The sequence below is a fragment of the Pieris napi genome, chromosome 24, assembly GCF_905475465.1.
Source record: "Pieris napi chromosome 24, ilPieNapi1.2, whole genome shotgun sequence".
In the NCBI taxonomy this organism is placed as follows: Eukaryota; Metazoa; Arthropoda; class Insecta; order Lepidoptera; family Pieridae; genus Pieris; species Pieris napi.
The window spans coordinates 4,701,186-4,718,593 of record NC_062257.1 but is presented as its reverse complement, the minus strand read 5'-3'; the positions used below and the strand labels follow the sequence as shown (position 1 = coordinate 4,718,593).

Sequence of the window (17,408 nt, the reverse complement as noted above, 5' to 3'; positions counted from 1 at the left end):
GGGTTCCCAGCGCCACTAAAGGGTGATTGCGCGGAAGAAAGCAGTTACCGCAGAGTGTTTAAGCGGGGTTGTTCGGATAAACACTGTACCTGACTTTCATCATTGGACGTAAAGGCAGAATACAAAATACCATCCGTATCACCTTGACGTCCGACGTTCCACAATTAAGTGTTTCTAAAGGCAATTTCTGCAGCGTACCATCACTATGTGGAACCAGCTGCCCTCTAGAGTGTAAGATATTAAAAAAAAAAATATTGCTCGCGGCGCAATACAAAATGTGTTGTATACATAAGCCCCTATGTTATGTTAATTAAAAATTTTAATTTGTTAGAACATATTAAGAATTTAATTTAATTTTTTTTTCTTATATTTTCTAATTGCCTGCCTTTCAATTGTCTATCTGAATTAATTTATTGGAACGTGTATTGTATTATAAATTATTAAAATAATTTCAGGTTACGCATAATTAGGTTAGAATAAAAATTAGATGTGTTATTGTAATATATTGTAACTGATAGCCGAGTTAGTTTTTTTTTTTTTTTTTGGCATCGCAAGAGACGATGGCAAGTGGCAGGATGGAATGCCTTTGATCCCTTGGAAAATGGGACGGGCTTTAGCATGGGATGCTACCTGTGTAGATGTTAACGTAAAATTGTAAAAACCGTTAGATTGTAATCTATCTCGAGAGATTATAATGTATCGAAAGATTGTAAACCTCAGCGTACTGCTTACAATTTATCGTATTTTCGTAATTTCAAAATTTTCGGAACCCTACACTAATTGAAACATGAAGTTTATGTAATGTATGTACATTTGACAAGTAATGGTTAAATTAGGTTTAACTTTAAAATTAACAAATGAGGAAATAATCGATTCGATTAATTTACCGAGAGTGTCACATCACTATAACCAATAGAAAAGTAGAAAATGGCCGTTTCACAATTTGACGGTTTCACTTCGATACATTACAATCTACCGAATAATTATACGTTAAATTGTAACCAGTTCGTTGAGGTTCACAATCTTTCGACAGTTTACAATCTCGCGAGATAGATTACAATCTAACGGTGTTTACAATTTTACGGTGACATAGACACCTTTGCCCCGTCTCACCTCCTTCGGACAAGCAAAAAAGCTGGGGCGGCTGCAGAGCAGGCAGAAAATAACAAACGGCACAAATATAAGAGTCTTTCCTCCAACTTCAATTTTGTTCCCTTTTGAGTGTAGACTCTTGGGCCGTGGGGTTCAAGTGCACAGGCGCTAATTAAAGATTTAAGTTGGCGCCACGATAGTACCCGTGACCCCAGAGCTGGCACTTTCCTGGCTCAACGAATAAGTATCACAATACAGCGAGGAAATGCTGCCAGCGTTAAAGATACACTGCCACAGGGACCAAACTTTTTAAATTTGTTTTGATTTTGATTTTATTTATTTTTAATTATTTTAATTATTACTTTATAGATTAAGAAAATTGTAAATAACAGTATTTACAATTTTCTTTCTTTATTTCTTCTTAACTGTATTTGTGTAAATAAAAATACTATACTTTTTAAACTACTTTTACATAATATGCATTTGTCGCGCTCCTAAAGAATACTGCTATGGCTACATTGATACAAACCACAGTGGTTTTCTAATGTAATATATCGTTATCATTTATTATTATGTAAAATAAACAAATAAAAATATACACAAAGTATTCACATCTTTCTTAACCTTCGTTGTAATAATAATTAAAAATCATTAAGTATATAGAAAGTAACAAAAACACAACTTGTAGAAAAATCAAGTGTCAAGTTAATTGCTGTGGCGGTTTTTTTTTTAATGGCTCGATTTGTGCATTAGCTAGCGTCAAGTATAGGATTTTTTATAATTCGTGCTTGTCTTTAGAAATTCGACCGTGTCCTCCATGTACGGTTTAAGCACTCGCCCGGTACCGCACAACCCTCCCAAAGGCCGAGAACAAATTTAAAATTAAATTAAAACTTGCCCTCGAACCGGGAATCGAACCCGGTACCCCTCACCTAGCTGCCACTTAATAAGACCGCTAGGCTATGAGGCCCCCTGTGGCGGTTGTTGTAGGGTTGTTCAAATGTGCATATGTTAAATGAAACTCTTTGGTTCAAGCTGGGTGGTGGTTTTCTTTTTGGGATCTCGCTGTTGGCCTTAAGCGTAGCTTGGCCGGAATGGGCGTTTTCCCCCGACAAGCGCAAGGGCGTCTCCTGCGAGCCTCAGACTTGGGCTTGTGCCGTCGAGGGGTGGTCAATCGCCTGAAGGGCAGAACGGAAGCTCACTGGAGTGAGCTTACTAAACGAAAGCGGCTATTTATCCGAATCAGCCCTGCGATTCTGTAACTCACTTTTCGAACTCACACAGCGGTTTTCGCATCGGCGGTCGCTCTCAAATCAGTTGTGAAGCAGTCATTTTATGATTTGGCATTCTGATAAACAATAAACTACAAGCTCCTACCTTTTCAGAATGCCAAATCATAAAATGACTGTTTCACAACTGATTTGAGAGCGACCGCCGCCGAGTTACAGAATCGCAGGGCTGATGTTGACTTTTCATTGCCGCGCAGGTGGCATTCAATTTGTCATTCTATCTATCTAGCTATCGTGTCTATAGAATGGCTTTAGCCTTTTAAAACTTGAGCTTATAACTAACATAAAATAATGGATAGTGAGGTTGCGACGCTGGATTAACAAAACGCTAACTTCGCCTATATATGATTTACGATTTTCTAGTTGATAAAAGGGCCTGGGACTAGTGCTAGACAGGCTACTTCTAATTAATTTGCGATATTTGTTTTAAAATAAGTGTTGTTTGATGATTTGCTATTTTAAAAAAGTTTTTTACGCCGGCTTTTTCTCTCGGCCTACACCCTCCGATGAGATGCCTACAATAATGTTATTAGAAAATCGTATTTTTGATTTTCTAATATGTGATTGACCGTCTCCCGAAACGGTCAGAAATTTATTTATTATTTAATATTTGTATAATTAAATTGATCAAATTCTTCTTCTTCTTTAAATTAACTTTTTAATTAAGGTTACATTTGTTTAACGCAAGCATTCTTACAATTAATACTTCAAGGCTACCTTTATACATAAAATTAAAAATAATTGAAAAATAAATTAGGCTGCCTTTGTTATTTTTTATTATGATATGTTTTAAAAGTCATTACTTTACGCTCGTTCTTTTTTATGGTGTTAAGTGATATCGCTAGTGAAGGATACTCACACTTTTTTCTAGAAGTTAAATTGGTTCGGAAATACTTCGGGTACCTGTTTCGTTAGTTAATCTGACCCGTAGTTTATTCTGTTGCCATAGTAAATTGTAATCCACGATCTTGTCACGTGTTTGAATATATCTATCAGTTTGGTCAAAATAATTATTTTTATTCGGTTTTGCTACAAACATAATGGGACATTTATTTATTGGCCATAATACCATCTGATTTTAAGTATGATATGGCTTATTGAAAGGCACGCCTGTCCAGCCCTGCGATTCTGTAACTCACTTTTCGAACTCACACAGCGGTTTTCGCATCGGCGGTCGCTCTCAAATCAGTCGTGAAGCAGTCATTTTATGATTTGGCATTCTAATTAACAATAAACTACAAGCTTCCACCTTTTCAGAATGATGTCTATTTAAACGCCACTTTAATAAACTTGTAGTACCAATTCTGATCCATAGATGGCACCACTTGGTCCATAAAACGCGGTATCCAAGTGTCCTCTAGAAAGTGCCCATTCAGGCTGAGCTACGCTCGCCAAAACAGCCCGAGCTGTGCTGTAAAGTCCCTTAAGGCCAACAGCGAGATTCCTTTCAAAAATAAAAAAACCTCTGGAAAACATGATCTCCGATTGAACATTCTGTGTATTAATTCTAGGGATGTGACATTCTGCATAAAAAATAGATTTTTTATTAATCGATTATTATTTTAGCATGAAAGAATCGATTTTTTCCTAATTTTTGAATTAATTTTAAAATAAACACCCTAAATATTTTATTTTCATAGTTTTTGTAATTAAAAATAAACAATAGAAATTATAAACACAAATTAACGTTTAATAATAATCAAAATCGAAATTAACTTAATCTCGTTTTGATAGATTTTGATAAATACTGAGTGTATGCCTTTTCAGTAGCACATTGCAGTATTTTGTTGTATTTTTAATTGTATGTTATCTTGTACTGCTGAATAAATTTATTTTACTTTTAAATTATAGTGTTCCATCCAAACTTGAGTTTTTGTAAAATAATTGTTATTTGTTAACATCGATGTATATCGAATATTCCTAATAGTTCGAGGTCCGGTTTATAAAAGACCAGACATAACGTCAGGAGTTGGCAGATGAAAAAGCGACTATGATTGATTTTCAAATATAAAAAAAATCGATTATTAATCGATTATTTTAAATATAAGAAATCGCGTAAAAAAAATCGATTTTATTAGGTTTTTTTAATAATCGATTATTTTTTCACATCCCTAATTAATTCATATGAGGTACTTAATTAATACTAGTGAGTACTAAGTAGAGATGTGACATTCTTCAAAAAAAGACCATTAATTGCTTGTTTTTTTAGCATTTATTTATTTATCGATTTTTTTCTAATTATGGAATTAATTTCAAAATAAACACCTTAAATATTTTATTTTATCATGATTTTATAAATTAAAAATAAACTTTAGAAACTACAAACACAAATTGAAGTTTTAGAATAATCAAAATTGAAATTAATCTAATCTCGTTTTAATAGATTTTAGGTGAAATTTGATAGATGCTGAGTGTATTGCTTTTTCAGTAGCACTTTGCAGTGTTTTTTGTCTTTCTAGTTGTCTTGATGAATAAATTTATTTTACTTTAAATTATAGATCAATTCAAACTTGAGTTTTTGTGAAATTAACTGGTGCAATCATCCTTCCGATGTTTAATAAAAAAAATCAATGCATCGAGATCATTAGGTGCTATATCTAATATCCCTAATAGTTCGAGGTCCGGGGTATAATTGACCAGACATAACGGGAGGTGGCAGATTAAAAATCCAATATAATTTATTTTCAATTATGAATCGTATTTTTTTCATCCCTACTAGTGAGATTGCATTCAAGCTTTTGAACTCCTCTCAATATTAATACGATCTACTGGCTAGTATACGAATACAGTCACGGCGTCTCCATATATACCTAGAAAGTTCCCAATTCTCATCGCCTTTTGTAACAATTGTACGCGCTACCTGTTTGTAAATATTAAAACTTCTTATCGTAATATCATTGTTTGCTTTCCGACGTGAAACCCTACAAACTCATATTAAAAGGCTTTGTAGCGAATCGTAGATACGCACTAAAAATGTACATACTCTTTTGTGTATATTGTATAAGATTTTGATATGTGTTAACATAAAGATAGGTCACTAAGCAAAGAAGAAAACAGACGTCACTCAGAACAGACTTAAGACGAGTTACGATGGCCATAGACGGACCGCATGTTGCAGTCGATACCGACTGCTCTAAGCGGTCGCCGCACGGCGAACTGCAGTTTCCATACTAAATTTATATCCGCCATACACGGACTGCACCACCAGTTTCTGAGCGGTCGGAGTAGTCGTTCTGCGGTCGAGTTCCGCCGTGCGGTCGACTGCTTAGAGCTGCCGAACCCACCATACACGGACCGCATAAGCGGTTGCTGCCGACCGTGCGCCACTCCCTCAAATAAAATAAAATACTAACTAATTCATCAAATGAAACCACGGAGATTCTAAAGTAGTTGAAAAACTTTTTAGTGTCTTCTCTAAGCTGGGAACACAATCTTCCATGTTCTCTTGATTGTAGTATTGGATGCACCCACATACTACGGTGTCTTCTACGCCTGCGCTTGCGTAATAATAGTACAAGTAGCAGTGTTTCTTCATCGAATTCCATCTTGTAAATTAACTTAGATTTTATTAAATTTTCATGTTTTATTCCTTGAGCGTTTCTATGTTAATATAAATTAATTACTGTTGTTTGTAAGGAATAAATTAATTCACAAAGATAAAAATGGGTTGTAATTTATAACAAGATAGCACATCCCATAGCTTATTTACATAAAGGCTACAAATATATATTGCAACAAGTTCTGGAATGAAAGGAAAGCGTAGTGATTGGAATAAAAATATTATTTTGTCCTAAATTACGTAACCTCGCGATAGTTAAGTTACATGTACTTTACATTAATATATATAAATTAGCAAACTCGGCGAACTCCGTTTCGCCACCAGATGGCTTCGTCTTATGTAACATTTCGTTTGGTGATCCCGCTTTTCTGTTGAAATTTCTTTGCTATTGCGAGACCTTTCCAACGAATGCTAAACCGTGGAAATCGGTTCGTGCGTTCTGGAGTTATAGCGTCAGGAAGAAAACCCGACTTATTTTTATATAGTAGATTTTAGTTATTAATTGGTAAATTGGACTGAACAATGTGGATCAGATGACGTACATATTACGGAATGCTTTTTGATTTTAGTTTGTAAAAATGTTTACTGGTCCTGCTCCATAGGACAATCATAGAGCCTGGACAAAATCAAATTGATTGCTGATTTTTTGCTTTAGCATATTTTTGTTATTATTATTATTTTTTATTTATAATGGTACAAATGCAATATTTTTTTTTTTGTATCTCACACACTGTTTTGTTGTGTTTTTTTTAATATTTTTATTACTCTTTAATGTTAATATTCTACGGTTTCGATATTTGTAAATATGTGAGGAACATGTATACTAACTTTTTTAGTATATCTAGTAGTTTATGCTAAGAGTACATTGTCTTCACATATAATTATTTAACAAATGTAACAAAATATTGTAAACCTATTTTAAAGGAGTAGGTGTGGAGTTTCTTGCCCATTCTTCTCCACACGAAACTACCTTTTGGAAGGGGCAACTAGAATCTTCTTTATATATATATATTTTTTTTGACGTTCAAAAGTGCCATTTTAGATGGCCTAATTGAAATAAATGATTTGACTTTGACTTTGACTGATAAGGATACGGCTAAAATTGTGTATCATAGCTACTTTCACAGCGTTATGTCGTACGGTATTCTACTGTGGGGTGCTGCTGCAGAGGTTCAACCCATATTTGTGCTGCAGAAGCGGGCTGTTCGGGGTATTTGTTGTGTTTCTCCGAGGGAGTCGGTACGGAATAAGTTTAAGGAACTAAATATTATGACACTATCTGGTCAATATATTCTTGAAGCCTTGTTGTATGTCCAAAAAAATATAAACGATTTTAAAACAATTGGTGACTTTCACCAGTATGCGAAATAGAACTAATTTGAGTGTACGACCTACCAGGATTCAAAAGATAAACCACTCCTTATATGGAAATTGTATTCGTTTTTACAACAAACTCCCAAGCGCAATTAGAGAATTATCACTAAATAAATTCAAAGCCCTCTTTAAACGAAAATTAATCAATAAAGCTTTTTAAATATTCGAGGAATACTTAAATGATCCTAAACCTTGGGATTAATTTGCTCTAATTCAAACAATTTGTTTGACAATACTTGGCGATTAAGAAGAGTGGCGGAAAGTTTCTGTCCAGTTCTTCCTATCCCCTCTACGCCCTTGACTTGCGAACTGGTAGTAAATGTAAATTCACAATTAATTTAACTTCTTTCTGACAATTCATAAGTCTAATTGTTTACCAGCATGAATAAAGAATATATTTTGAGTTTGAGTTTGAAAGGACGAGTTTTTGGCGATTCAGGCTATGCATTGACTCCTTATTTATTCATACCAATTTTTCCGATTTTACCTCAAGAGGAGGCATACCCATTCCCATTGTATTCCTTGTTCTTATGAACAAGGAATACAATAGAAAGCTGTTTTGGTGTTTGTATGCAAAGAAAAGCTGTGTAAAAAGGCTTACTTACACATAAAGTGCAGGCAAGTGCAGGACGAGTGCTATACCGGCTACTTCTAATTAATTCGCGATATTTGTTTTAAAATAAGTGTGACATGACGTGACGCGACAATGACGTGTCGATCGAGTTGGGAACGTGCAAATAATTAAGAAACCTATTTTTCCATACAAACAAATTGAGTTTAAATGAGTCTTTAACACCATTGTAAATTCATGAATCCTAGACGACGGTTATAACAGCAGCGCCGCACATTGGCGTGCTCGTTTGGAAATCGTGACGATTGAAGGTTTGGTCAAACAGCGGACGGGGCGGGTCGGCGACGGAGCGCCGACGGGACGGCGACGGGGCCTGGATGTCACACTGCGCACGTGATGATCCTGCAAGCGTCGCGTCAGCCTTACCCGCCGCACTCAGCGTGATTTCAGGAGCATTTTGAAACGAGCTCTTTGAGATTTCTTACTATTCATTCCAACGCATTCAAACCGCTGATTTCAAGCTCAAATGGCCCAAATCATACAAAAACTTGTGCTCGAACACTTTCGATTAGTTTTTCAACTGTCTCCATGTTAAAAATAGACAGATGAATACGAAGCTGCCGTCACGCGGAACGCGTCCCGCTATCTGTTTGACTACTACAACGAATACCCATATAACACAACGTGTAGCGACGCGGCCCGTTCTCGCCCCGTCCCGCTGTACATTTCTACTACTATGTCAATTCCGCGCTCTCGCTTGCACTTCAAGCCTTAAATGCATGCCTCAGGCGTTGTCCTAATTGGCGAAGATCGCACGATGCGGTCTCGTCGTGCGATGAGTTCAAACATACAGATTTCATCAGAGTGTCCTATTTGAACCTCGAAAGTAATCGTGCGAGCACATGAAATGCTTTAATAACGATCGTACGATGCGTTTGATCGTGCGATCATGTAATCAATTAGGACGCCGCCTCAGAAATAACGCCGCGCCGCGTGAGTCGTGTTTTTTGGTGCGTGCCGGCTCCATCGAATTATAAGACGTTCTCACGTCAAAAACTATAATTTAATATTCCTATGAAACAGTCGTACCTATCTTGTAATTAAAGTTACATACAGTACACGGGATAAGATGAAATCACTTGAAGATTTTACGAAAAAATCACGACGCAGAAATTATTCAAATTGACGCACTCCACGTACTCTGGGCGGCTACCTCCGAATGTGGTTTAGAACGTAAGAAACTGGCGGTCTTAATAAAAATACGTTAAAATTGGTGTTACAGACATTTTGTTGTCTTAACCCATTTTTCTTCTTTCCCCCATTTACCCTTTATGTAAAAAAAATGCCATAACGTATAGAAAACTGTGTACTCCTATTACACAAAAGAAAGATAAATTACATGAACATCACATATTATTACAACATATCTTACTAATAAAAAAAATAACAATTGCTTAGCCCAATTTATTTTAAATGTCTAATTAAAATTCTAATTGTATGTATCAAGGCAGCCTTGAAGAAGATAGTTAGGTTTTTTATATACATATGTAATAGAAATAATATTAATTATAAGAACGCGTGCGTCAAACATAACCTTGGTAAAAGAGTTAATTTGAAAAGAAGCTCAATTTTTCGTACATACAAATAATGTCGAAAAGTATATAATAATCAGCGTTGCCAGACGTCCCGATTTCGGCGGGACGTCCCGATTTTTAAATCAAAATGAAATGTCCCGCTTTTCGGGAATAACTCGATGGCAATAAGAAGTGTGTACCACCACCGCACAATAATGGTACCAACTCTTTCAACAGTATCCAAAAAAAAATACCAGGATTATCTTCAAACTTTATATCTTACTATCAAACTGCTTTCCAAAACGCCTTCTTTTTGAAATGCTTCGAAATTTAATGAAATCAGAGTTACTCATCAAGTTTAATCTGCAGCTATCTTGTGAAGAGTTCTTCGTCTTTTTTAAATAGAAAAATGAAACTTTTAAAGAAGTTATATCTTCATAGAAATATTATGAATAAGTTATTCTTATAAATAATTACTGTCTTATTGTAAGTTGCAATTTGAAACACTCACTCTTCAGAGTATTATTTGAAACGCTATATTTTTCTAATAAATAAAACTATTTTGTTTTAATTTTTTTGTTTTTTAATCAAAAGATGAATAAGAACTATTTAACGATAGGTTTAATCTGATTTAAATACATTTCCTGTGACTATTTTCGCTGTCTATTGTTACGCAAACGTGATTTTTACTATGTCCCGCTTTCGACAAATGAATCCCGCTTTTTTCACTTTAAAAGTACCAAAATCCCGACTTGACTAAAAAGAAATCTGGCAACGCTATTAATAATGTATACAAGATACACAACATCGCTACTGTGAACTCTCCGAACATATAAATATGTGGTTAGTGTCGGAGACATCCCGTCTTATTTCTAATTTATTGCACCCCACCATAACTAAGACTAAATATAATGTTGGATACATTAATGGACAGTAGGGATAGACAGCATACAGTCTCTTATAGAGGAATCTGATCGGATGAAACGTCTTTGGTCCCTTGAATGATAGGACTGGCTTTGGTGTGGGATGCTACTTGTTGTTGGGGTGGACTAGCGGCTATAGCAATTAATTAAAACGTAAATAATTCTTGAAAACACTGTATTTATAATAAATACATTATAATAAATTCGCACATCCATAAGTAAAAGAACATAATCGAAATTCAAATGCAGTGCATCATAGACAATTATATGTGGACAGCATCACGACCTTCCAACCTCCATCGGACAAGCAAAAAAGCTGGCGCGGCCGCAGAGCAAGCGGAAAAATAAAATATATCTTCCAACTGTTATTTTATTGTTTGGATTTTCTACTATTGGGCCGTGGGGTTCAAACGCACTAATTAAAAATTTAAGTTGACGCCTGGTAGATAGTACCGGTGACCCCAAAGCTGGCTCACTCGCTCATCAGTATCGTAATCCAGGGAAATGTCAGCCTTAAATGTACACTTACTGTATTAAATCTGGCAGCACAGCATTTATTTGCGAGAATATGGTAGAAAATTTTTGTATTTATTTAAAACAAATCTTTTGTAATATTGTTATGGTCACTATAAGATGTTGTTAGGTTAGCTAAATACGTAATAACTGAAGGACCTTCTGCCTTTAAGTAGGGGCTGATTCTGGTATGAATCTCACAACTTTTTACGGTAGAAGAACTGCGTTGGAAGTATTTTTCACAAGTTATGTTTAAATGGCATTTATTTTACTCTCTATTTATGCATTTTTAATTATTATTATATTTATCATTACTCTGTAGGTTAAAAATATGGTTAATGCTTTCTAATTATTGCAAATACAATATTTATTTTTCTCTCTCGCTCTTAATGATATTTAGGTTTTTATTTAGTATTGGTTTGTTATTGTCATTTTATTTTAAATGTTTTTAGTTTTAGTTATTGTTTTATTTTGTAGTTTAATTTTTTGCCTTGATACATTGCTAACGTTCTAATTTAATGTGTGTGTGTGTTAAATTTGTGATGTCATAATATCTTGTATTTTTTAGGCTTACACATAGAACGTATAAATATATTAATAAATAAAAGTAGTTAAAAATCCAATTACAAGTAAAACAATTTCAATAATTACATAGATATAATACAATACACGTACCGATAAATTAATGAAGAAAGACAATTAAATGGCAGGAAATTAGAAAAGATAAAAAAAATAATTACCATATACCTATAACTTTCTGTTGTTTTTTTAGAACAATTTAAATATATTATAAGGGCTTATGTATACAACATATTTTGTATTGTGCCGTGAGCAATAAATTATTAGGTATCTTAAATTTCCAACACACTCCTTTTATAGGTAAAACCTTGATCGCAATATGTGCAACACCCAAGATATCTTAAATTCCATTCAAACATTAAAAAGTGAAGGGATTAAATTTGTTTATATCGCACATCTTCAGATAATTTTTAGATTTTTTTTTTTAGAAATTGTATAGTATTGTATAGTCTACCTCAGTCCGAAATTCCACGTAGCAGAGTTTCAACATTAGACCACGGCAAAAGCCGTACTGATAATCTCTGATCATCTGGTGGCCCTCTAGACACTTCCGGAGGTGGCGATTCAGAGCTATCGCCTTATTTAGGGATCGGATGTATTGAAGCATTTTTCCAGCACTGACGAACGATTCCAAGCGAGTATAGATACCGGAAAAGGCGCGTGAAACTACCTGAGCTAACTCAAGGTGATCAAAGTTATTTCACCAGTGGGTGATGCATTGCAAATAATAATAAACACTTCATAGTTGTCTGGTGGATATGCTTACAAAATGATTGCAAAGACAGTGTATATTATTCTATCAAAAATCCATTTCTTTACTATCTCGTATCAAGCATGTCTTTGTGAAATGGCATCAAATATAAGATAAGAAAATTGCTCCCTATTTAAGCAAATCCAGTACAATTAACTTATTGCTCAGGCGCATGGGCCATCACCTCACATTCTAACGAAAGATACTGTCCGAGCTGCCCATACAAAACAGTTAATGGCGTGATCTGAAACAATCTGGGCAGCCCCTAGAAAGTGCACATATTATAATACAAAAATTATGATCTAATAAGTGATAAAAAATATGCTATTGTGTTTTATCCTCATTGTGAACGCACCGTTACTTAAGAAATCTGTATATAATTCGAGAATTTCTATAGTTTAATTACATCCAAAAAAATGTCTTTGACGAACTACTTCCTACTTGGTTTTGTGCTTTGCGGGGCTCTTGGTAAGCATTTCATTCTTTTAATTAGTAATTGTTATAAATTATATACTTATATGTGACTCGCAAAATACGATGCTAATTATTTAGCTAAGTATTTTTCCCTTGATTTTAAGGAAGGTTAGGTATATAGAGAGAAAAATGTGAACTAAACTAAATTTTTATTTCGGAAATTCTCTATGGGGTTGCGTATGAAAATGTTCTATAGTTAGGTATATGTTAGTAAGAAGCTACTAAAAAGGTAGAATTAGTAAAAACTAAATAAAAGCGAAATACATTGCGGGGGCAGCTAGTAATAAGTAAGTAATAAGTAGCAGTTATCAAAGTCAAATCATTTATTTCAATTAGACCACCTAAAATGGCACTTTTGAACGTCAAAAAAAAATACAAAGAAGATTTTAGTTGCCCCTTCCAAAAGGTAGTTTCGTGTGGAGAAGAATGGGCAAGAAACTCCACATTTACTCTTTTAAAATAGGTTTACAATATTTTGTTACATTTGTTAAATTATTATATGTGAAGACAATGTACTCTTAGAATGTATACTATACTAAAAAAGTTAGTATACATGTTCCTCACATATTTACAAATATCGAAACCGTAGAATATTAACATTAAAGAGTAATAAAAAAAAATAAAAAAAAGGGTGCGTGTACTTATGTAAGCGCGTAAGAAGTTATACTTCTTTGGCTTTCTTTATTTTTTTTAAATATTTAATAATTAATAATACATATTAAACGTTAATAATATTTAATATATTATTCAATTATTAATTAATAATTATTATTATTTATTATTTTATTCATTCAATTTAATAACTAGGTATGTTTCATAACCTTTTAACTAAGTAACAATAGGTCTTTGTGAAAAAGCATTGCTAAATGTCTTTGAAAAAATTTCGTTAGTGGGCAACTTCATTCTGATAATTTTGAGTCACGGTGCGCCCGCATCGTAAAATTTCACTCTCATAAATTTTTCATAACGCGCCTAAAGAAGTATAACTTCAAAAACACAAGAAAACAGTGTGTGAGATAAAATAAAATAATTACATTTGTAGCATAATAAATAAAAAAAATAACAAAAATATGTTAAAGCAAAAAATCAGCAACCAATTTGATATGGTCCAGGCTCTATGATTGTCCTATAGAGCAGGACCAGTATGTTTCCAAGCATTCTTATCTTGAATATAACCCTCTAATTTGTAATATGCTTGTTTACAAAGTGTACTTTTAATAAAACATTTAAATTTTCGTTTATTTAGTTTTAAAATGTCACAAGGTATTTTATTGTAACATTTAACACAGTACCCCATAAATGAATTTTGAACTTTTGGCTAATCTGAAAGATGCTTAAGAGCTATTTTATCTTTATTTCTAGTACTAAAATTATGTCTATCATTTATTTTACTAAAAAGATGTAGATTCTTTCTTACATACATAATATTTTCATAAAGGAATTGGCAAGGTACTGTCATAATATTAATCTTTTTAAATAGTTCCCTGAGAGATTCGCAACGACGTAGATTATAAATGGCGCTGACAGCTCTCTTTTGCAAAATAAAAATGGATTCTATGTCAGCAGCCCGACCCCATATTAAAATGCCGTAAGACATTATGCTGTGTATTTACAGTGACAGTTTTTGCTTATCATTACATCATCATGATCATACCACGTCGGTCGGTCACATCATGCTAATGTCTTGTCCCAAAACAAGACGCCTATATATGCTTATAAAATAATATTTTCATGTTAACGTTAAACAAATTACTTTCGAGGAGAAAAATGAAATTGTATAAAATATATATTTCACTATTTCATTTTATAGCCGCAAAAATATCAGAACTTGAGGACCCCGAAGGCCGCGTCGTGGGTGGGACAGACGCACCAGATGGGGCTGTGCCATACCAAGTATCTCTACAGCGTTCAGATCATAATAACTTCGCATTCTGTGGTGGCGCCATCATTGCTGACAGATGGATCCTCACTGCAGCACATTGCCTCCAAGAGTAAGCGTAGGATTAGATTATGAGTACTTTTAAATAAATTCTCGAATAAATATTCACTATCCTTCGAATTAAATTATTTCTATTGACGTAAAAATATTTTTCAGCGTATCGGCAAAAGATTTAAGCGTTTTGGCAGGAACAAACAGCAAAAGTTCTGGAGGTATCAGATACAAAGTTGACAAAATTATAAATCATGAAAAATATACCGATAGACCGAATGTTAATGATATTGCTCTGTTGAGAACCACAGAGAAGATTAAATTTACAGACAAAGTTAAAGCTATCGCAATAGCCACTAAAGACCCCAAACCAGGAGACTTGTGTAAATTATCTGGATGGGGATTCACCGACGTAAGTATAATCTTAAAACATAATTTCTCTCTATACATGACGAAAAAAATGTAACCAAGCGGCTTATATAACTGGATAAATAAACCTTTTATCTTGGTAACGGCACAAACTTCGGGTCAAGGATTTAGCTATTTTGATTTCTTAAAAGGTTGGCAACGCATCCGTGAGTGTCCATGGGTAGCGATATCACTTACCATCAGGTGACCCTCCTGCCCGTTTCCCACCTATTATATAGAAAAAATAAGATTTATTAAAGTTCAAATTCTAATAAATCCAATTTTTCCAGGAAAATGGAATATACACTCCCGACAAATTGCAATGGTTGGACGTAAAAATTATATCCGAGAAAGACTGTAACACTGATTATATGAAACGCTTTGAAAAGAGTTTCCCTATTACTCAAAACCACATATGTACCCTTAACAAGAACGGCGAAGGTACTTGCCAAGTAAGTAATTATTGTTATCAGATCCCGCCAAGTCGTGCAAGCAAGACTAAAATCCTATTCGACTCTATAGCTACGTTGTGGGTGAAAATAGAAACGTAACCGAGCAGACATTGTATATTTGAAATAATTTGTATTTTCGGTCCCAAATTCTAAATTCACTGCATAAATATACCAAGTCAATCTGCTAGTCAGTCATACTACTACCCTACAATGGACTTTCTGTCTTTGCGTGCATTTAAGACTCGCTCGTTCTGTGCTTGAAATCATTTTAGGCTCCGGTTGATCACCGACTGAAATCTGAGGTCCAGACCGAAAAAGTTGTAGGGCCATATACCTATATATATGTATATTACGCCGGCTTTTTCTCTCGGCTACACCCTCTGTCTTCTTTGCGAATGAGGGATGTCTACCGATACAAATTTAATGACGTGGAATAAGTGATACCTGTGTCTTATAATTCATAATAAACATATTTTTTTTATATAACTCAGGGATAATATTTCAAGGACAATCTGGAAATCAGACCATTTAAGTTTGTTCGTTGTAATGTTTGGAATTTCCACGTTTCACTCTCTCTTAAACAAAGAACTGAACACGTTTCAGGGTGATTCTGGTGGATCCTTGGCGTGCAACAACGAATCTACTGGTATCGTCTCATGGAACATTCCGTGTGCTCTTAATAGACCTGATGTCTACACGAAAACCTTCAATTACTCCAAGTGGATTAAGGACAAAATGGAGGCTAACAAGCCCTAATCAAGTCACGACAATTCAGGTTTTAGAATAATTTCTTATTATCAATAAATGCACCATCAAATAAATAATTTTTCATTTCAAAGGTTAATATAATAAAATAATGAATAATAATAATAATAAAAGCCCTTTATTCACTGATCTTTTAAACTTACATGCTACTCTTATTTAACAGTAGTATCTTACATAGCGAAAATAATAATTTCTTAGCAACAAAGTGGTTGCTAACATTCAGGTTGTCTTTCGAATTGATACCACGTCTCTCTATCCTTGGCAGACCTTCTCCATCCTTTTGGTAGATCGTCCTCCCATCTTTAATTTGACCACCATTCTATGATCTTAGCGTTAAAGTGTCCCATGATAATTATGTTCTTTTGCATTAATTCTGTCATGTCTTTAAAAAATGTCTTTCGTTAATTTTTCATCTTGTTCTGTGGGTGCCTGTACTTGAATAATGGACCATGGTTGTTTAAATTCTTTTAATTGAATATTGACTACGGCGATTCTATCTGATATTCCTTGGAAGATAATTATTTTTTTACTAGAAATATCATTCCAAATATCCCTTTTTGTTTTCCATAAGAATAAAAAATGTATCTCTCGCATTCTCTTATCTCTTCTTTTATTCTTTTTACTTCACAAACACCTATGACATCCCATTTTATAGTTGTTATAGCTTCATCTTCCGTTCTTTACAATCCATTGAATTTTACATTTATATATTAATTTATTTGCTCAACGGTATTCCTACAGCTACTAATTAAACAATATTCAAACAATTACACTGTACACAAAAGCCAAAAATAGAATACACATTTAAACATACACAAAGCACAGTTTCACCTATACAAACACAAAAAATACAAAAAATATACTAAGAATACATTATGTATTATCTGTTCTGCCAACGCTGCATAAAATATAAGCTCTGCTTTTCTTACTTCTTCAGATATGGGTTCTTTCCTTTGAAATAATTTATAATCGTTCTGAAAATAAACAGGATTTAATTAATTTTCCTATCGTAAAAATAAGTTAAATAACTACCTATTTCTTATCTTGGGAAACTAGTGTTTCATTCAGTTGAAAATTAATATTCTTGATAAAAATATAACATATGTTTGAACCCTGCAAAACTATCTTTCCATCCCACAGAATCAGTTCGGTAT

General features: G+C 33.9%; 2 protein-coding genes across 2 annotated transcripts in view; one reads left to right on the top strand and one right to left on the bottom strand.

Annotated features, from left to right (window-relative positions):
• The window catches only part of LOC125061683 (chymotrypsin-1-like), a 57,166-nt gene that overhangs the window by 7,105 nt on the left and 32,653 nt on the right, over positions 1-17,408 (bottom strand). The window lies entirely within an intron of this gene.
• Positions 12,637-17,408, top strand: part of LOC125061681 (chymotrypsin-2-like) — a 67,250-nt gene continuing 62,478 nt past the window's right edge. The window contains exon 1 of the mRNA XM_047667216.1: positions 12,637-12,693. Coding sequence (XP_047523172.1) covers positions 12,642-12,693 — 52 coding nt within the window. The 5' untranslated portion in view covers positions 12,637-12,641. The remainder of the gene's footprint in view (positions 12,694-17,408) is intronic.